The 23,325-nt window shown below is 27.5% G+C and overlaps 1 protein-coding gene across 2 annotated transcripts; it reads right to left on the bottom strand.

The window, feature by feature from the left end:
* Positions 1-952: 952 nt before the first annotated feature.
* Positions 953-22,385, bottom strand: LOC123261607 (homeobox protein unc-42-like). 2 transcript variants are annotated; one of them, XM_044723295.1, is made up of 6 exons: positions 21,781-22,385; positions 14,599-14,744; positions 12,762-12,869; positions 4,028-4,210; positions 3,218-3,317; positions 953-1,148 (listed from the first exon to the last, which is right to left on the bottom strand). In XM_044723295.1, the coding sequence occupies exons 1-6, from the start codon at positions 21,998-22,000 to the stop codon at positions 1,042-1,044; spliced, it is 864 nt and encodes a 287-aa protein (XP_044579230.1). In that variant the 5' UTR covers positions 22,001-22,385; the 3' UTR covers positions 953-1,041. The 2 variants fall into 2 exon arrangements, with proteins under 2 accessions (XP_044579230.1, XP_044579231.1); XM_044723296.1 differs by having other exon boundaries at positions 14,599-14,726; positions 21,781-22,384.
* Positions 22,386-23,325: the final 940 nt, after the last annotated feature.

Below are 23,325 nucleotides of genomic sequence, written 5' to 3'. Positions count from 1 at the left end.
TCTTTTAATTAACAACTAATAATTAATAACAAATAATAATAAGTGGAAATAAAATAATTGCACCTAAAATAATAAGTGAAGAAAAGAAGAGAGGTTTGTTGCTGGGACAAATATACATTTTATAACTAGTTATATATTAAATATTATACTTTCTTGGACATGTAGAAGTTTCTACGGTGAATACGCTCTAAATATTTTTTAATTAAAAAATTTATTGACAAACTGATAATTGATAATTGATGTTTAATGAACACTGAAAAAAAAAATTTTTTTTCTACCAATTTTTTTTTATTTTCAGTTTTTAAAATTTTTATAATAAATTAATTGTGAAAAATTATTTTAAAAATATTCGCACTTATAATTTTTACAAGTGAAATTTTTTTCATGATAAATTTGTTATATAAATCCAAAAAATTGTTAAATATTTAATAATTTCAGTATCATAAATTTAATTCCGAAGCAATAATTATTTTGACAGATGTAAATTTTTTTTTTCGATATTAAAATAAAACTTAAAAAAATGGCAGGTATTAATTAAAAATAATTATTAGTACTTAGTATTCTAGGCGAAAAAAAAATTTTTTTTTTCTCCTAGTTTTTTTTTTTTTATTTTCAGTTTTAGAAATTTTTATAACAAATTAATTGTGAAAAAGTATTTTTAAAACATTTTCACTTGTAATTTTTACAAGTAAAATTTTTTTCATGCGAAATTTGTTATATAAATCCAAAAAATTGTTAAATATCTATTAATTTCAGTATCATAAATTTAATCCCGTAAGCAATAATTATTTTAATAGATGTAAATTTTTTTTTCAATATTAAAATAAGAAAATTCAAATAAAACTTAACTTTTTTTTTAAATTAATAAACCATAAAAAATGGCAGGTATTAATTAAAAATAATTATTAGTACTTTGTATTCTAGGCGAAAAAAAATTTTTTTTTCAGTGAACAAATCGGTATTAGTTCAATTATTTATTTAGTATTAAATATTTATATTTGTATTTATATTTATATTATTTTTAGTTTCCAACTGTGGAAATTATGTCTGGTATTGAAGCATAGGCGCAGCTAAATTTGGATGATGTGCCGTGTTCATTCTCAACGCGGAGATGCTTTTGTTGTACCACTCATCTTCTGCAGACATTCCTGTTGATAACAACAACAATAATTATTGACTGAAGTATTTATCAATAAATTGAGGTAAATTACTTTGTAATTATTTGATCAGAGCTATTAATTCACTGAATTTAATTAATAAGGTGATAAAGAATGATGACAAAGGCAAGAAAGAAGATATCTAAAGGGGTAGAGGAAATTCGAGGAAGAAGGGCAAGTCGATAAGCAATTCTCGAATACTCTTGATTTGATTTAAAAGCGATATGCCATCTTGTACAGGAAATGATGTAAGACGTCGCTTTAAAGGAAATGGAGCGTCTTCGAGTGAGTGAATCTTATATCTTATATCATTCTCTAAGCCCGTCTTCAATTTGTTGTATAGTTTCTACTGTTATTTCCGGTACATATTTTACAGTGTCTCGCTTTTAAATAATGCCTATTTTTATTCCTTTTTTCAGATTTCGCTTTACTAATGCCAAAAGGGCGTATCTCAAAAAATACACTGTAAAAAATAGTATATTACACATCTAGGGCAGTAAAATAAGAAATGTCTCAGATCACATGTAATTGTTGTCCGAGGCGAAGCCGAGGTCAATAAACATGTGATCTGAGGCTTTCTTATTTACTGCCCGTGGTGTGTATACTATTTTTCTCCTCGACGGAGGCGGAAAGCGGCATTTTCATTTAGCGCAGCGGGAGGAAAATTGACGCTTTCCGCCCGGAGGTGAGAAAAGGTTTTTTCCTGCACTAAAAAGTATGGTGATTTTTAAGAAACTCGGTTTCTTCCTCAAAATACCAAAATAAAAATATGGCTGACTTAACCTCATTTGACACAGATGCAAAAGATGTGTTAATAATACTGGGGATCTTTTTTATTATAATTAATAAATTAATCTATATTATTAAGATAGTAAGCAAAATTTTGTGGCCAGTGTATTTATATGATAAAATTGGTATTTATGGTTAGATTTGGTATCGTTGGAAAGGTCTTGACCTGCAGTTGTGCATTTTCAAGGTTTCATATCATTTTCACCAACAGTCAATTTATGATGATATGAACTATTGACATTTTTAAAGATATAAGCTCATCCCGACGTTACACTCATCAAGACCTTTCATTTGAGTACCCACATCAATTTTTCATATATTTATATATATTATATATATGTATATATGAAAAATATATGAAAATGCATGTGGGTACTCAAATGAAAGCTCTTGATGAGTGTAACGTCGGAATGAGCTTATATCTTTAAAAATGTCAATAATTAAGAACTGACATTGCTATCTTGTGAACTATTGACATTTTTAAAGATATAAGCTCACCCCTATATTACACTCATCAAGACCTTTCATTTGAGTACCCACATCAATTTTTCATATATTTATATATATTATATATATGTATATATGAAAAATATATGAAAATGCATGTGGGTACTCAAATGAAAGCTCTTGATGAGTGTAACCTCGGGATGAGCTTATATCTTTAAAAATGTCAATATTTAAGAAAATACAGTGCAATTTAACAAAAGTCATTATTTAATACAGCAAAATTTTATTTATTTATAGTTCACAAGTCACGGCAGTCACATAGTGACTGCAAGGTTACTAGTGATTATTAATTCATCAATTATAATTAAATTTTACAAAAATGAAATTTATTATAACTAAATTTAAGAAAATTTAATTTATTATTGGGTTTAAAAAAAACTTGGATAAAAATATTTTGTATTCTGGGTTGGAAAAAGAACTTTTTTTTCAGTGTACGCTCTTTTAACTTCGCAGAACCAAAAAGGCGCATTAAAAAAATTTTTTTTAATTAACTTAGAAATTTATGAAAGTAAAAATGTGATCGAAAAATGCGAAAAAAAATTTTTGGATAGGTCCTTTTGGCTTTAAAAAAAAAAAATTTTAAAACCAAAAGGTCTTAAATGAAAAAATAGTCAAAATAGCTTCTACCATCTTAAAATGTCGAAATTTTTGGAAGTTACACTGAAAAAACCATCAGTCAAATTTATAGAAATTTTCAATTTTTTAACGCGAAAGTACAAATTTTATTTTAAAAAAATCATATTAATTATAAAGAAGACAATTACCCATCGCATCTTGTCGCATTCCCGTTACAGCCGACATATTCGACGCAGAGTGCGACATCGAGAAGGGTTGAGGCATACTTGGATAAGACGACGCTCCCATCTGCAATAAATTGTTTTTTATTATTATTTATTAATAGAATCTGTAAAAATCTAGTCAAATAATATTAATATTAATATTATTAGAAAGAAAAATAATTTTTCAGTGGCATCCGTATCGGTGGTACAAATTATCGGGTCAATTAAAGCGACAGGCTCTCGGTAATCCGAAGCGGGCTCTACTAATTACCTACAAATGCAATTTAGTTACATGGGTATACTGATGGACCACGTGTATGCCACACCACGTCAATTATATTTAATCCATGCGGGTTCAAGATGAATAATTTCATAGAGAATTTTTTTTATTTCACATTATCTATATGAAAGCTAATTTATATTTTTTTTATTTCCTCATTTAATATTTAATATTGTTACTGATAAAATTTTAAGTCTATAATTTTTGGAAAAGTTTTACTGATAAAAAAATTCATTTTTACCGAAAAAATTTATTGTTAACTACAAAGGTGGGAATTGTTATTTAAAATTTTGTAAATACACTAAGCCGTAATTCAAGTTTTTTTTTTTTAATTAAATCAAAACCTCGATTAAAATTGAATGAATGAATATTAATTTTAATTAATAATTTATATCGTTATTTTGTACTTTATATTATTAAAAATGTAATTTTGTTTTGGCATAATTAATAAATAAATAAATCTTTTTGTTATTTTGTGAAACGTATGATGAAATAAAATTTATATTGAAATTTACCTGAGGATAACGATTTATCCCATTGATACTATTGTGCGGGTGAGCGTAAGGCTGATACCCTCTTCCAGCACCTGGATAAATATTTCTCATCATCGCACCTTGACATGTAGGAATCGGTGCCAGGGCTTTTTGTAACTGTTTCTCTTGTTTTCGGTACTTGGCTCTTCTATTTTGGAACCATACCTGCAAGCCAAAAAAATTAACTTATCATTACTGGGATAATAATATTGCATTTTTTGTCTGAATTTATTTTATATAATTCTTTAAATTAATCTTTAAATCTTTAAGAAAATTTTACAAAAAAATTAATATTTGTAAAAATAAAAATTTGATTAATAAATTACAGAGTCGCTATTTTGAAAGAAGAAAAATACAAAAATTATATTTTATACTAAGCGCTTAGAAATAAAAAACTGAACAATTACAATTTGAAATGACATTTTTATAAATTCAATTTTAAACATTAATATTTTATAACTTATTATTATACTGGGATAATAATATTGCATTTTTGTCTGAATTTTTTTATATAATTCTTTAAATTAATCTTGAAATTTTTAAGAAAATTTTACAAAAAATTAATATTTGTAAAAATAAAAATTTGATTAATAATTTTAAATATTAATATTTTATAATATTTGAAACTTTATAATTATTCCAGTTTTTTTTTTTTTCGAATAAGCCTCAATTTACAATAATATAAAATATCATTTTTGTAGCTTCCTTTTTCAGTGTGTATACACGGAAAAAAGTAAACTGTAATATTCACTCGGATTCCGGTTAATTTTTATAGTTTCAAACAGTAAAGCGGACATTGGGGTGGGCAAAAATATAAATAATTACAGAACTTAATGTAGAAAGTATAAAAGCCACAATTTATAATTTAATATCGAAAATAAGTGATTAGTAGCTGTCACTATGGTAAATAACGACTCTTTCATCTTAAAAAATTACAGTTTTAAACAGTAAAAATTGCCATTTCAATATATAATCCATATTATGAGGAGAAGGGGAACTCAGATGAAAGAGAAGGGGGTCTCACTCTGGAAGAATTTAACATTTGAAACAGTAAAAATTCTACTTTTAAAATATAAATTTTACCAGTCCAAGCAAGTCAATAATTACAGTTTGATTTTTAGCGTTGCGTTTAAAATTTACCATTTTACTTTGTAAATATTGACGTTGCTTGTATTAGAAATTTATTAACTTTATTTTATACTTTTTACATATCATAAGATCATTTTTAAGGTACGCAATGATAAATATCAAAGTCTGAATTCTTAATTATTATTCTTCAACATTTTAGACATTTACATAGCGAATATTACTGTTTGAAATGGTATTTTCTTGCATGTAAAGAGTAAATTGTAACGTTTAAATGGTAAATATTATATAGTGAATAGTAAAATCATGATTTTACTGTTTGCAATGGTAATTTTTAGCAGTTGATTTTACTTTTTTCCGTGTATATTTTTACTTTCATATAAATAAATGAAAAATTTTTTCCTTCGGAATTTTAACTTAAAAAAAATGAATTTCTTCATTAAAAAAATTATGGCAGATAAATTTTATTGTTATATATTATTTTGTTGCCAAGAGAAACACCCCCGCGAAAAGAGGGGCAGTACATAGCCATCACCCATCAGCATTATCATCCCCATCGCTTGTACACAATACAGGACCAGAGACGGATAAGAAAGCCCGCGGGTGTTATACTAGAGGCTGGTAGTTTCCCGAACGAGAGAGAAAAGCTCAGTTGCCGTGCGCCTATTGGACGATAGTAAACGCGTGACGTCATCCCGTGAGATCCCATTGGCGGGCACGTTTTATTGACATTTCTGGACGTAAACGCGCCCCCGAATAAAACGCGAACCGCGAATTTAACATGGCGCAGTTAAGCAGTATATTTTTAATTTCGGCTGAAAATTCAAAGTTGACAAGAGAAGAAATTTTTTTTTTATGGAAAAATATGATAAAGTTTTTTTGTAAAAAACATCCACCTAAGAGACTTTTTTTCGTCTGTAGTGTACTGAGAGACGCGTATCCTGAAAGAACTGAAAAGCTAAGAAGAGTTGGTAATTCAATAACCGTATCCACTCTCTTTCTCTTTACTCTCTTGCTACTTCTTGAGATACTGGGTGAGTTTTCAGCAGAAAAAAAGTACTGCTAAAATATATAAAGATATAGTACTTTTTTAAATGTTCTTTTAGTTTTTTTTTTTTTTTTTTTTTTTTTTTTAAGAGCTTCACTCAGACCTTTCAGTTTTATTTTCTAATTTTTTTCTTTTTTAGCGTCTGCTGCTGTTGGATGCAGAAAGAAAACCATTTGGAAGCAAATTTCTTACACTGATGTTAAAATTAACTTAATTAAAGAGAAGAAAAATCTTGAAACAAGAAAATTATTTGCAAAAAGTTGGATCATTTTTTTATGAAGAAATTAAAATATACTGAAGAAAAAATTAAATTTATTTTTGAAAAAAAATTATTTTGAAGAATTAAGATGAAAAATAATTAAATTAAGTTAAAAATTGTGAATAAATATCAAAATTTTTTAAATATAGTGTCATAAAGACAAATAAAATTTTAATAAATTCTGAAAAGTTTATTTGAATAAAGCAAATTTATAAAAAAATTTTTTTGTATAAAAAAGAAATTTTTGTTGGCTCTATAAAATTTTATTTCGTATAAAAAATTTTAAATTGCTTGAAGAAAATTGTCTCTTTGATGAAAATTCTCTCTTATTTTAGTACCAAATCTTGAAAACAATTTTGAAGAGCGTACTCAGAAGTGATAATAGAAAAGTATGTGATGGAATTGAGAAAAAAGAAGAAATATAGCGGATAATAATAAATAAAATGGCCTTAGGCCGGTGCGCGAGTGTGAGAGTGGATGGTAAAATTGAGATGAGAGTCAAGGGTAGGCGATGATGTACCGGAGGCTGCCATTATATCTGAGCTGCCATTTTAAATCGAATTTTATCCACCCTAGATAGATCTCTGAAATGTCTCGGCCTCGAGAGCTGAAGAAGACGCGTAAAGGGAGATCTCTGTCTCAGGACTCGAGATTCTTCTCCAGTTTATCTTCCCTCGGCTCGTATCGAGCTCGTGATGGATACGCCACCCTCGAATAATCCAATCCGAGCAACTGAATACAGCGAATGGATGATGGAAAAAAGAACCAGTAGGTGTACATCTAATTGCACGGATGATGATCGGACTGAAGATTTACAGTGAGTAAAAATTTCGGACAAAATGCCAAGACAAGAAATAAAATCTTGATTTTTTGCTGATATTTTATTCATATTTACATTAAGAACATTTAGTACAGTCTATCGGTAATTTAGTCTGGTCTAGTGACAACAAATGCCAATTGAATATATCGATTTGTTTATTTGAAAGACATGTAAAATGCGGTTATGTGCGTTAATATCCCCGGACAAAATATCCCCGCGACAAAATTCTTAAGAATATAAAAATTCATCAATAATAATTTGAAAATTAATCTTAACATTATTTTTTTAGTGTGTTTGTGTGTTTATTCAAAATTAAACCAACAAAAACGCGGGGATATTTTGTCGCGGGGATATTTTGTCCGGGGATATTAACGCGTGTCACCGTAAAATGCACTGAAGAAGGATCAGACTTACTGAAAATACTCCAAACACTCTTTAAAATAATTAAACTAAATAATTTACTTTTGGCGCTCTCTTGCGGCCTACGTTAAAGTATAATAAATGAAATTTTTTGTTAATAATTAGTTTCCTACTCTAACTTAGCTGCATTTTAATAATTCTGTCTTATAAGTAATCTAAATTAAAATAAAGGAGAACCAAAAAATTAAATCAATCTCAAAGATTATATTGGTTGTGCGTTTATTAGTAATTTCTTTATAGTAAAGTTTATTTACTTAAATATGTGATGGGTCCTGAGATAAGGTAGTTTTACGCGCGAGCACTACCTATTTATTTATCATTTATTTTTTTTTTTCAATGATTAAATATAAAATTAAAAGAATTAATTTGCGAAGGACTATTATTTACTTCTACCAAGTTTAATGATTTTTTATTCGATAATTACTTGGCCAAAAAACGTCCCATTATTTTGTTCAAAATTTAAATATTCCCTGTCCTACATGTTCCTAAATTATAATTATTATATAATTGTTGGAAGAAAAAATTTTTTTTACTGTAGTGAAGATTATTACTGAAGAGATAAGCTACTAAGTAAAAATTAATGACTTTTTTCAAACCATCAAACCAAGATCTAGCATTTTTAAAAGATAAAATTCTTAAAACACTTAGAAGGATTTCTTAGCATTTAAGAAGATTTCTTAGTATTTATAATATTTTTTAAATGCTAAGAAATCCTTTTATCAGTGAATAAGATGTAATTTTGAAAAAATGGAGTTTTAATTTTTGTCTGACATTTTTTTCTTTCATTAATGCTTAAAGAAATTAAGTATTGTCGGTACTTAATATAATTATATGTAAAATACTCGATACTTATAAAATTCTAAGTATCTATAGTGTTTACAAAAATTTTCCTTCTTTCTTCTTTATTACAGATTTCATAAAAGTAATTTTGTTAATTGTTAAATTATTCAGAAAAGCTGAATAATTGTTCATTTTAATGGATGATTATTGTATATGAAATTTAAATATTGATATTAATAATTGAAAGGTGTAAGCTTAAACTAAAATCTGTGGTAATAAAATTCAATAATAATGCGCCCGTCGGAAGTTTCCGAAAAAATATTCTATAAAAATGAAAGAAGAATATTATTTTCCTCAAACATTTTACAGTTTTCTAACATCAGCAAATATAATTTTTAGGTTAATCCGAATTAATTTTTAAAAAACGAATAGAATAATTGATCAGGATAATTTGGTTAGCCGAGCTCCAGTTAAACTGAAAGTTTAAAAAAAAATACTTAACCGCGGTGAGTGAATAATTTTTGAATCACCGCACAAGAAATCTCATTACAACGCGGAAAAAGTATGAAGAAAAAAACTGAGATCCGGTAGTCCCGCAATGATATCAAATTAGTCGAGTTTTCATTTGAACTTGCCAATCTCAAGCTCTCAATCTCTATTTTCTCTCGCCTTTTATTTTTACCTTTCATTTAATGACACAGTTCAAACGTTTTTCTATTAATTCCACTAATATATTCATATTATCAGGCTGCTTTTACTTCGACCTATTTTACGTTTCGTCTCTTTTACTTTTCAAGTATTATATCAAAAGAAGACATATATTAGTATTATTACAAATTTATCAAATTTTAATTAAAACATAAAAACACCCGGTCATATTTTTCTATCTAAAAAAATTATTTTTTCAAAACTTACAATACAATTTTAGAATATTAAAATAAATTTACATATCAAATATTTTAAATAAACATATTAAATATTTTTTACAGTCAAAAATAAAGATTGAGAGCATATTGTTTTGCTAATTAATAAAAAAAACACTCAAAATTTATCTCTGTTTTTTCTTTCTCTAATACGACTTAGCAATAAAAATTAAATTAGCCGACATCTGAAATTTTTATAATTTTTCTTATTGAAAAAATTAAAAGAAAAAATTTCACATGTAGAAGATTTTAAAAATTTTATGTGCAATTTTTTATAATTACTTTTTTACTTGTAATTTAATTGCTGAAAAAAATAAAAAATTTTTGAACGTCGGCTAATTTTAGTATCAAGGCTTTGTACAGGAAAATCAATTAAGTAAATTAAATATCGCTTTGTTTGGAATATTTGACACGTGTGGTTTCTATAATACTACCTTAAAAAAATTATGTTAAATTTTTTACACTTAAAATTAACTTAAATTTCAAATTATTTCTCAAACTATTAATTTAATTTTTTTACACAAAAGTATTTTAAAGATAATAATTGATATTTGTTATTATCCTAATTAAAAAAAAAAAATGAATTGAAAATAACAAAATTAAAATTTTTTTCAATCCTTCTGAATATTTTCAATTTTTTAGGATTTTTTTTTATAAAAAATTAACATTGTCAGTCATTTTAAATGATTTTTTCTGACAAGAGTAGTACACAGTAAAAAATTTAACATTTATTCTTTTAAATCAACACAAAAAAATGTTAAATAATTAACATAAAAATTTTTAACACAAAATTTTTTATTGTGGAGTGAATAATTTTTAAGTAAATTTAACATTTATTCTTTTAAATCAACACAAAAAAATGTTAAATATTTAACAAAATTTTTTACTGTGAACTGAATAATTTTTAAGTAAATAATTTTATCTTCTTGATTGGAGAAAAATTGATAAACTAAGAAAATTTCCTTGGATTAAGTAAATTTTACTTTATTTAATAAAATAAAACTCTTAAAAATGATTTTTTTAGTTAAAGAATTTTTCTCTTGAATCAAGTTAATTTTTATATATAATTAAAAATATTTGTTAATATTTAACAAATCATTTATTAGAGACCACTTTTTATTCCTTAACGAATATTTCATAGTATTTATTAATATTTAATAAATGAATGTCAGATTTATGAAATACAAACAAATCATTTTAAATACTAAAAAATATTTGTTTAATACTAAAATGTGTTCTCTAATAAATGAATCGTTACCTATTAACAAATATTTTTTAATACAAATAAATCCTTAGAAGCAGAAGAAGATTTAAAAGTAAACAAAAATTTTTAAATGCCGACGCAGAGGGACAGAAGAATATTAAAAATCTGGCATAGGTACACATAATAATAACGATGATAATATATAGGAAATAGCTCGACGAAGTGCGGAAGTGATGCTTTGTGCATAACTTATATAGGCAGTAGTGGGTGCATCAGTAAAAGCAAACCGCGTTTTACTTGGCATCGCAGTTTAACAGGGTTAAGTCACGGTGGTTCTCGGGCTTTTAACGCAAACAACACCCGTGCATTATATATCAAAAGCGGGAACTGCTTTAATATGTACCTCCAACCGCCTCGTCGACGGAGTTTTGTCAATTTCTCATCCGCGTATTACTGCTACTGGAAAATAGGAAGCGCGGGTTGAGCTTTAGCTACAGGACTGCCTCCACGCCGACCATTAAATTATTTTGAATGCCCATTTCTCTTTGAGATCCCATTTAACATTTACCTGTTTTTTTAAATATTTTATAAGAGCCCTTAAGCTCATTCTACTCTTTACCCGATTCAATTATTTTCCAGGCTTTTTCGCGGCTTGATTTTTCTTTTTTATATTAAAAAAAAAAAATAAAAAAATACAATAGAAATAGAAATGGAAGAGCGAGGAGAGATATTGGTGAGTATGAGGGAAAAGTGTCTCATCAGATGTGCAGAAATAGAAACAGAGAAAGAGGGTAGAGTTGCAATGGGAGTATATCCAAGCGGAGATATATCTTGAATCGACATTTGCGCTGGTAATTCAATTTAAGCGCCCCTGCACACTCGCGTCTTTCATTCAATTACGCGAAATGAGTCACACTGTGCGCTCGCGAGACCCACTGTAAGACACAAGGACAAAGAGCACTCTGCACTGTCACTGAGTTTGCAATTTTCAAAATGTCCTTTTTTGTTTATTGACTGCTTAACAAGGTTTAAGTTATTCGGTATTTTTTTTTTTTTTTTTTAATTATTCTTCCTTTTAAGAAGTTTTACTTCAGTGAAAAAATTAAGATAAAATCTTTTGTTCAGAAGATCATTTTGATAAATTTAATTATATTTTATCTAGAAGAAAAGTTTTTCAACTAAAAAATTTTTGATGCTTTGAGTGAAGAATTTTTAAGATTAGAAAATTCTTCAAAACTATTTTTTTTAGTTAAGATTTTAATCAAATTTTTTAATTGTAAAAAAATTTAGATAAAAGAAATACTTTTAAGTCAAAAAAATCATTTTAAAGAAATTTTGTTTTGAATTAAACAAAAAAGCTCTTGAATTAAGAATTTTTGATAATTTAAATTATTTTTACTTGGTTTAAGAATTTTTCTGCTTAAATCGACAATAAAATTCTCTTCTTGATCAAAAATTTTATCTTTTTTAATCAAATTAATTTTTTAATAAATGGAGAAAAAATTTACATGGAAAAATTAATTTTTTGTCGGTTTTTTCCGTGGGCTGATAAAAATAAATGTTTTTTAGTCTATAAAATTATTTTAAAGAATTTTTTTAACTTAAATCAAGAAGAAAAAATTTTGAATTAGGAAATTTTTATTAATTTAAGTAAATTTTACTTAATTCAAGAATTTTATTAATTAATCAAGACAGAAAATTTTTAGAGCCAAAAAAAAAACAATTATTTAAATTCTTAACTAAAAAATTTATAAAAAAGAATTGATATTTTACGTCAGTTTAATTATTAAAACTTTTTATAATTATAATGATATTTTTTCTCAATAATTAATTACAATATTGCGCAAAAGTCTTAACTTTCAATTTTATCAATATTTTGCACCGAGAGTATAAAAAGATTAAAATGTATGTGAAGAAATATACAACCGAAATTTCTCTAATAAAATTGAATTGTACTTGAATGAAGAAATAACCCAAAGCTTGAATAATTACAGCATTAACTTAAATTGCAAATTAAAACAACCAAAATTTGATCTAAAAATAAAAATGTTGATTGCAAAGTAATTGAAAGGATGATATGATGACAAATAATAAACAAATATATATTATATGTATATATATTCGGAATGATGAGAGTTAAATGGAATGTTATAGGATAGTTGGATACTCTACTCACCTGGATTCTAGCCTCGTTCAATTTCGTGCTCCTCGCTAATTCCTCTCTACAGTATATGTCCGGATAATGAGATTTCGCGAACGCCGATTCCAATTCCGCCAGCTGCTCCTGCGAAACAATTGGAAACCGTATTTGAAGGCACGTCGCTTTAACATCACATCCACAATCCCCATCCATCCACACATTCACACATACTCATCCACACCTACGGACAAATCTAACTCAATGTCTGCATCACGTACACGTTAATCATGTGATCAACAGCGAGGAATGTGGAATAAAATCTGCGTTAATTTATTCCTGTTTAATTTACATCCTCATTAACATTAACTTACAACTTTGATAACTACAGCTCAACCCAATCCAGTAATTATTAAATTCAATCTCATCCATTTTTCGAAAAATCAATTTTCAATTTTTTTAAATAATTTATTGAAGTATAATTTATTTTTAAATTAATTTATTTATTAAAAATTATTTCACAATGTTAAATGCCTATAAGAGATATGATTTAAAATGATTTGAAAGGATTAAAAATTATTAAAAAAGTAATCATATCAAATCATTTTGTTTAATCAGGTCTAAATGTTTAAATTAAGAAGAAAAAAATTTGAATTAGAAAATTTTTATTGATTTAAGTAAATTTTACTTAATTCAAGAATTTTATTACTTAATCAAGACAGAAAATTTCTTGAATTAAAATTTCATTAAAATTTCTTGAGCCGAAAAAAAAAAACAATTATTTAAATTTTTTCTTAACTAAAAAATTAAAAATAAAAAAGAATTTATATTTTACGTCAATTTAATTATCAAAACTTTTTATAATTATAATGATAAATTATAAATTATTAAATTAGCAAAAAAAAATATTTATTTTAACTCACTGGAAGCAAAGATCAAAAAACTTTATTTATGGTGTTTAATTTGTTGTTCTAATGACAATTTTTTTGCTTGATTAAATTTTTAGCAATTATTAATGATGTTTAATTCTGAATTGTGTCGATGCTAACTTAATTGACGGCCGTACGTTAAAGTATAGTAGCTCAAATAATAGAGCACCTGACATGTGTTCGGACAGATCCAGGTTCGATTCCTGGCTCGGTAATTAATTATGTAATTAATTATTTATTATTTAATACATTTAATATACCAGAAAAATAAAGTCAGATTAAAGATTTAAATATCTGTTACTAAATTAATCAAATTATAAACTATTTATTAATTTGTTGAGTATGAATAATTATTTTTTTACTTTTAATAAGCACATATATTAATTAAAAAATAATTAATAGCTTAAAATAAAATGTGTTTCACTTACGAATTTATATTAATAATTTACACTAATAAAACAAAATAATTTATAATGCGAAATTATGACTACTGATTATTTATTTTATTTGTTATCAATTTACATATTATAGAATATTTCTAAACTCTTGATATTATTATTATTAAATAATCTGATGTAATGATAATCATTTTTTTTGCACAGTATTTGGTGTCTTATATTAAATTTTCCATACTTTTAATTATCTATAAAATTAAGAGAATAAAAAAATTTTCTGGTGGATTTATAAAATAAATTTTCTCTAAATAATCCCGTAAATTTATCACTTATTGATTAAATAATTGATAATAGCAGAATTAATGTTAAAATTTATTTAAAAAATTCACAATTCTCGGCAAGTTTCTAATAAATATAAAAAAAATAAAATAAAATCATTTAATCCCTATCAATAAATTACAAAATTGAGTTCATAGCTGTACTAATCAAAGTTGTAATTAAAAAACTCCCCAATTTCGCGATAAATAAAATTTAATACTTAAAAATAAATACCTGGGTGAAAGTTGTCCTGTGTCGTCTTCTAGCCGGCGTAGGACAGCTTGCTGTGGTTGGCGTGTGGCCGATATGTGGACTGGAGGCACAGGGCTCGGGTTTCAATTTTTTGAAAGCACCCTCTGCACCTGCAAACACCGCGTAACCTCAACAACCACATTTTATTAATTAATATTATTAAAAATATCATCATCATCATCATTAAAAAAATTTATTTATTTTTTCTCAATAAATATTTCGCGGCTCAAAAATGAAAGTTTATTTAGTTCTTAAAATAAAAATGTATTATTCAAGCGGTCGGTGGTCGGAGGTCGGACATCGGACTCTTGAAGGAACGGAAGTAGCTAGGAGCAAATCTGCATGTCATCAGGTTGACGGCGCAGAAGGAGGAGGCGATAAAGAGTGGGCGAGAGATAGACAAAGATAGAGATAGAGGTGCCGAGCAACCAGCCAAGCAAGTCCCTCGCACTGTACTCTAACTTGGTTAGGGCGTTAATGACCTAATCATGTTACATGCTGATTCAATGTTCGAGGATGAATGCTGTCCACTTTACGCGCCTTGCCCCCGTTTACCCCATTCAAACATTCCCAAGCAGAAACTCGGTCAAGTTCACCTGACTACACAGAAAGAAAAATTTCTTGACTGGAGAACAAAATCCTCGGCTCAAGAAAATTTGTCGGGTGCCTGAAGGAAGCCCGAAGTTAAAATTTTTCGAGAAATTATATTCTTGGTAGAAGTCATTTTTTCTTAATTCAAATTATCATAAATACTTGATACAATTAATTTTTATATTTGATCAAGATTTTTAGATACTTTAGGGAAGCAGCGCCGCCTACTTCAGCTGAGAAAAAAATTTTCTCACCTTCAAAATTTTTCTCTTGAATATTTGATACCCATTTTATATTATTTTACCGTGCAATTATACATATTGAATAAAAAAAATGATTAAATATTATTTGATCTTGCCATTTAACATGTTAATCAATAAAAATATTCATGAAAATTTACTTCTATCTTTATATTTAATTTTTTGGAGCAAGAAAGAAATTTTCTCAAGACAAGAAAATTTACTTCTATCAAGAACTAAATTTTTTTGAGCAAGAGGCTGAATTTTCTCAAAACAAGATTTTCTTGACTTAAATAAATTTTCTTGGATCAAGATACGTATTTCTTAAAGCAAGAGAATTAATTTTGTTGGAATAAGTGAAATTTTTTGTGTCAAAAAAAAATTTTTTTTTGCTCAAGAAAATCATTAGGAAGAAAAATATTTTCTTGGCTCAAGTGAACCTTTTTTTCGGTGTACGTTTTATCCAGTCTTATTATTCACTTATTGAGGTCTGGAGTCGGTTCTCCAGTCCGGAGGCGATGGTAATGATGATGATGTGATGATAATGATGGCGATGATAATAATAATCGATATTATTGTATGTATTTGTATGTAGATGGGATGTTAAGTGCGATTTTAGTCAGGGGACCACCGATACTCGACACCGCGGGTCGCCTACGGCAACAAGACCATCTGTCATTTTTATAACATCCGTCATTACTGTCGCAGCAAAGGGAATAATTCGAACTACGGAGTAATAAGCCCAACATTTGACACTAATAGTCAGTCGGTACTTTGCTTTCAGCTTTTGTTAAAGGATTTTATGTTTGGAAAGAATCATAAATAGTTCTTCTAGTTTTATTTCTTTGTTTAATTGATAGGAAAATCTTGCAAATAAATTTATCATGAAAATACTCTAGAAAAAAAAATTTTTAATTAAAGAGAAAAATTCTTGAGTTAAGAAAATTTTTTGTTACAATAAAAATAATGAAATTCTTTAGAATAATTGTTTAGGTTCAAGAATTTTTCTCGAGATTGTGACGCGCCTCTATATTTTATATAAAATTATTATTGAAATTAAGATTAAATAAAATAAATAACTAGTGTAGTTTATTTATGAGAGTGCGAGAGAGAGAAGACAGCCGCGCGCAGCTTACCCGGAGAAAAGAAAAAGGGAAAAGAGACGGCAAAAGACGCCGAGAGACAAGCGACAGTAGTAGGGGAAGCAGCCTGAGAAGTCCCGTAGCATAGTTCCGGCGCGCGCCGTGAGGCAGCGCGGTGTCGCTCAGACTGTTCGCCCGAAGACTATTCCTTCTAAGTTCTTAAAACCAATTTTCTGGTCAGTTTTTGCTAGATCAGCCAAATGTAAAGATTAATTTTGATGAAATCAAATCACTATAGTTAGTCGATCTTTTTTTGTTTATTAATTTTGCTTCATTTAGTAAATAAGAATTAAAAAATATTTTTTTAAAATTACACTTGAAACTTTTTTGCAATAATTTTCTTCAATATAAAAAATTATAAAAATTTAAATATATATGTATACCTGTCACAGAAGATGCTAGAACTATCGTTAAAATAACTCCGCCAAGTACAACCTTCAGCAATACGACCATTAATGACACAGTTGAAGAAACCGATGATTCTATGAAAACTGTTATTTTTTGTAGTGATCCAGTGGATATCATTAAAAAACCACCAAGCGTCAACCACCAATCGCCAAGAATCAAATTGCCAAGCTTCAAACCACCAAGAACTAGTCGGATTATCATTAGATCGATTAAAAATGTTAATTTGAATCTTAAAATTATACGGCGCAAGATTCCGGTAAGATCGAAGGCGGCTATATTAATCCCAGCAGTACTCCAGTAATATCGGAGGCGTTATGAGAAGAAGAGAGGTGATTCACAAGCCAAGCCAGAAGGAATCGGTGAAAAATGAATATGTTTAAAAGAAATTTTTTAAATACCGGGTATTTGAACTAAGTCCGAAAAGAAGACCATTTCTAAAACCAAGCAAATGGAATTTAAAAAGGTAAAATTTTTTTTATTCACGTACAAGTATTTAGTTGCATAGAAAATTTATTTGTTTTAATGATCTTAATTGAATTCAGAAATAACAGAAAATGATGCCACCACCAAAGTACGCATCGATAAAAAAGCGCAGAAGTAAAAGAGCTACCGACTTTTACATCTCGTCAACAAGCCATCAGTCAACCAAGTACACCGTTACCACATAACAAGGATGTTAAGGTAGTGTTATAGCTAAATATTTTTTTTATTGCGAAAGCTCGCAATACACAAAATTATTATTAAGTGTATACTTAATTGGTATATTGTTAGAAAAATTAATAATAATAATAAAATCGAAGATAAATCCATTAACGAATTATTAACAAATAAGTAATAGATGTAATTGTAAATAATTATTAAATATTTCAAATTTAAATGTCCAACAGAAGTTTTCAATTCTCAAATAAAAACTTGAAATAATTATAATAAAATGTTAGTAATTAATTGAATAATTGAAAATTTTTATATTTTTAAAATTAATCTTTTTTTAATAAATTTGCTGGGCGATTGAATAAGAATATCAATTCAATGTGTGTTATCTAATCAAATGATAATAATTTTAGTAAGTCATCATTTTTTTTTCTGTATCTATTGTAAATAATTGATCGTACTTATGTTATGAATTTGTGTGGACACTAATTGTCTGGAATATTGGAATATCTAGTTAATAATTGTGATTGATGATATTTACGAGTCTTGAGAAAAATTATGATTGAGGAGAAGAAAGAAGAAAATGGAGTAATGGATAGAAAAAATTTGTCAAAATTCAAATAAAAAATTATGACAATAATTAAATATTTAAATTTGTTTATTTTTTTGTTGTAGTTGGTTAAATTTTTTAAATTTTGTAACGAGTACTATGTCATTATTAGATAAATTCAGAGGAGCTCATCGGATTCCAGGATTCGGACGGGTTAATAGGATATAGTTTCTCGTTAAAATTATTAAAAATATTATTATAGAGTGAACAGCAATCTTTATTAACATGAATTTTAATATTAATACACAAGTTTCTTCTTCTCTCTCTTTTATCTTTTATTTACTACAAGCTAACGGCTCCGACTCAACCTGCGTTTCCTTAGCAAAGGTCTACAGGAAGTGCAGGGAGCTCTTGGTCCCGTTCAGCGGTGCTCGATCGTATTACAATTTTATTTTACATACGAGAACACGGCCTCGGCTACCTCCAAGCGACTACGAGCTGTCTCTACTGTTAGTATCAGTGCAACTGGCCAGGAGTTGGCGAATCACTTGGGTCCTAACTCTTATATTCTATATCTTCTTTCTTCTTTCTTGCTGCCTCGTCTCCTGGACGACACCTGCTTCTTCTTTGTACTGCTTCACTTCCTTGGTGACAACGTTCACACGACGGCTTGGTTGATCCCTGCTTTTGCCTCTTTGGCAACACCGTTCACACGACGGTTATAATCAAAATGATTCTGTGCAACTTAAATGACTCATGTATTCCACTCGCCAGGTTAATTAGCACTGAATCCCTGCTTTTGCCTCTTTGGCAACACCGTTCACACGACGGCTTTTAAGCTATAATTTCCTGCAAATGATTCTGTGTAACTTAAATAGCTTGTGTATTCCACTGGTTAGGATAGTTGAACACTAAATGACGTCCGGAGACCCTGGCCCCGCTTTTATGGGCATATCTTCCCGCGCGTCAGCGCCACTAGCGGGAAGTTACTTAGCGCTTCCTCTCCCGCCTTTAGTGCGCACGCGCGCCTTTCACTGTGGTGCGCGCGCAGCGCAGCGGCTATCCCTACTCTCGCATGTGTACACTTGTATATTTTTTTACTGTTTCTCAGAATTTTATTTTTTTTTAATGCATTTCTTTTTAGTAATAATTATTATTATTTATAATGGTTATTATTATTATTATTATTATTATTATTATTATTATTATTATTATTTAAACGAATGGTTACAATGTCGACTAACTTAATTTTCAATAAAAACAAGTGAAATATTTTTTATTAATTATAATTATGACACCTTAACATTCCACTGACTACTTGAAGAATAAAGTACTAAGAGGTGTAATTTTAAATAGTAAATAGATTCTTAAATGACTCACGTGACAATGAGATTGATGACAATTCCGTCTGTATGAATAGTAATAGCAACAGTAAATAATAATAGCGTACTAGCTGGGGAGTATTAGTTAAAAAAAAGCCCCTTTCAATGAGCGAGAGACCATCACCGAACAATACCCGACAACAGGTAGAACCATATGTCGGTCTCGCGGGCCCATTGTTCGGTCTCGAGTTTACACCCCCCGTGTTGCCGCAACAAGACTACCGTCACTTGCCGACTCAACGACCGTGAAATTTCCCCATCATCTCGAGTACCCGTTGTGCATTTTTATAAATATATATACTTATCTAGGTGATAAGTACTTTGTGATTGGTTTTTTAGCAGAAGATTATTCAAAAATATAAATTATTTGGGAGTTTTTGATTTAAATTGTTTGACAGAAAAATCATGTTTTTTTGTAAGAACAAAAATTCTTGAATTATTAAATTATTATAATGAATGTAATTTACAATTTAGTAAAAGAAAATTCTAAAGTAGATCTAAGTTGTTAAAAATTAATTGTATGGTGCAAAAAAATATTTTAATCTCTTTTGTAATAATTTGAAAAAATTATAAATTGTACAAAAAAATTTCTAAAGAATTAAAAATAAAACTTTTGAGTATTAAGAAGTATCAATAGTCAGACTTTCAATCACAATTTTTTATTTTAGGAATTTTTGGTGTGAAATAATAAATAATAAAATTAAAATTAAAATTATTTTTGTAACTGCGATTTTAAATAATTTTTTGAAATTATTATTTTAAGTACAAGTTTTAGTAAAACTAATTATTTACAAGTTCTAAATTGGGCAAAAAATACTTTTATTAATGTAATTGACTGTTAATTTTGTTTTATGATAATATTGGTATTTTTTTATGAAAAAATTAATAATTTAAAATTGTTATTTATATTAATAAATAATAAATGTTTAAGTGAATTTTAATCTTAAAGCTAAGTTAAAAAATTTGCTGTTTAGTGACTGAAACTTAAAGATTGAGGAGAAAAGTTTCGGAATAGATCTTAAAAATTGTATTTTAAGTAGTAAAAAGTATCAATATTAAGACCACCATGTCAATTTTTAAAAAAAAGTTGAATTAAAAAAAGTATAAATTCTTTGTCAATTAAACAAAGTTAAAAATCCTAAAGATAATATTTTCCACTCGCTGATTTTATAAAAATAAATTATTTATCTTGATAAATTTCAATTGAAATAATTTTTTTGTTCTTACAAAAGTAACTTTGCAATTTTGAAGCCAACTTAAGAAATTTGCTGTTGAATGACTGGAAATTGAAGATCAAGAAGAAAAGTTTCGGAATAATTTTTAAAAATTGTATTTTAAGTAGTAAAAAGTATCAATAGTAAGACCTGCATGTATTTCTGTTTTATTTTGTATTAAAAAAATTAAATTTAAAAAAATGAGTGTATAATAATAAAATTAAGTGAGGAATTGTAAAGATGATATTTTCCACCGGTGTTTTTTTGTAATAATAATTAAAATTATCACCCCGATGAAAAAAACACACTGATAGAAGAATTTATTTACTATTAATAATTTAATTTATTTGAAGACAATTATTTAATTTATTAAATTCTAATAAATATTTTTTAACATTCAATAAATATTTATTTGGGAGGAAAGTACATTTATCAATAGTTAATAAGCATTTATTAACAGTTAATAAATATTTTGTTGAGTGAATTTGTTTAGCTTGCAATGTCATGATATGAAGATTGTTTATAAACAAAAATCATCTTTATAAATTATTTGCATTAATTATATTACATTATAATAACGTTTATTGTAAAATACCAAATTCTATCACAGCTCATAATTATCTTTTATATTTTTAAACATTAAAATCGTTAATTTATTAAATGTATTGAATTATTATCATGTATTCCAGCTATAGGGTTATACAAAGTATCAAAAGAAAATAGCTATTTTTGCTTTTTATTTTAAATAAATATTTGTTAACAGTTAATAAATACTTATTAATAATAAATTACTTATTAACTGTTAATAAATATTTATTAAATCCTATGATGTTAAAAAATCATTTATTAACAGTTAATAAAGCTTATTAAATATAAACAAATCTTTGTATCAGTGCACAAAAATCCTGGACTTTACTCTCGTCAATTAATCGAATAAATTTTTAAAAGCTTAAACCAACTAGTAAAAAAAATTAAAAAGTGTCTCACCAACACTAGTAGCATTCCCGACGCTATTCCTCCCCGGAGTAGCCGCCGGCGTGGGAGGACTGGCCTCAAGTCCCTGATGGACTCCGTAAAGCCCAAAGTCCTGTTCGTTAGAGCTGGCACTGCTGCACTTTCTCTTCTCCTGATTATGATTAATGTGAAAAGTGTCATTCTCGACGAGGCCGACCCCCAGGAGTCCCAAGTTCGGCCTGAGCTCGTCCATCAGCTTGTTTTGGCTGCAGTTTGCCGCGGCGGCCGAGAAGTTTAGTTGCCGACTAAATATCGCCGGAAAAATGTTGAATTGCTGATGGTCCAAACTAAGCGCGGTGGTCGGCAAAGAACCGCCTACGCCTACAGAGGTCCCGCCGACGGACCCACCGCCGTTTCCACCGGATAGGTCGTTAGCCAGGATGATGCCGTTGTGACCCTGGAAGAGGTCCCTGCTGAAAAATCTACAGACTTTTGGGAAGCCACTTCTTTTTCTTCTTCTTCTTCTTCCGAAGAAACTAATCAGCTGCTCTATAAACTGGACATAGTTCTATCACAATTTTTTTTTTAAATGTTCACAATTTTTATTGATATTAATTATTATTATTTTTTCTTCACAAAAATTTTTTTTTAATATCTTTAAACAATTATTATCAAAATTAATTATTATTATTTTTTCTTCTCAAAAATTTTCAAGTAATTTTTTTTAAAATGTCTTCACAATTTTTATTAATATTAGTTATTATTATTATTTCTTCTTCAAATTTTTTTTTTTTAATATCTTTAAACAATTATTATCAATATTAATTATTATTTCTTCACAAAAATTATCAAATAAGTTTTTTTTAAATGTCTACAATTTTTATTAATATTAATTATTATTATTAATTCTTCTTCACCAAAACTTTTTTTTAATATCTTTAAACAATTATTATCAATATTAATTATTATTTCTTCACAAATATTTTCAAATAATTTTTTTTAAAATGTCTTCACAATTTTTAATAATATTAATTATTATTTCTTCTTTAAAAAAATGTTTAATTAATTAATTAAAAAAGTGTCCAGAATTTTTTTCTAATATTAATGACAAATTTTTCAGGTTATATTTAAAAAAAATGTCTTCACAATTATAATTAATGTTTCTTTTTAATCAACAGTCACTCACAAAAATGTAAAGTACGAATAATAAAACTAACTATTCCAAATATTTATTCAATCGCACAACCATCATCACTAAACACCAATTACATATCTTGGTAATGAGTACTTGTCGCAAGACACTGCCGTGTTGATACTTAATCCATTGTTTAACTTCAATCCAATAAAAAAAAACTAGTAAAATTTAAAAGCGACAAGTGACCGTAAGAATGGTCATTAAAATTGAATCCCTATCATTAAATTGCGACGGCGCCTCAGTCGGTCAGAGAGGGTGCAAGTGCAAGTGCGAGCGACGTCCTTGAAAATTCAAATATCTTAATAATTGGCGGGAGTTTGAGGCAACCAATTGAATTAAATTATTTATTATGATTATTATTATTATTATAACAACTATTATTA

This window comes from Cotesia glomerata, linkage group LG3 (assembly GCF_020080835.1).
Source record: "Cotesia glomerata isolate CgM1 linkage group LG3, MPM_Cglom_v2.3, whole genome shotgun sequence".
In the NCBI taxonomy this organism is placed as follows: Eukaryota; Metazoa; Arthropoda; class Insecta; order Hymenoptera; family Braconidae; genus Cotesia; species Cotesia glomerata.
Note: the sequence above shows the minus strand (reverse complement) of the source record. Positions and strands in the feature narration are given on the sequence as shown.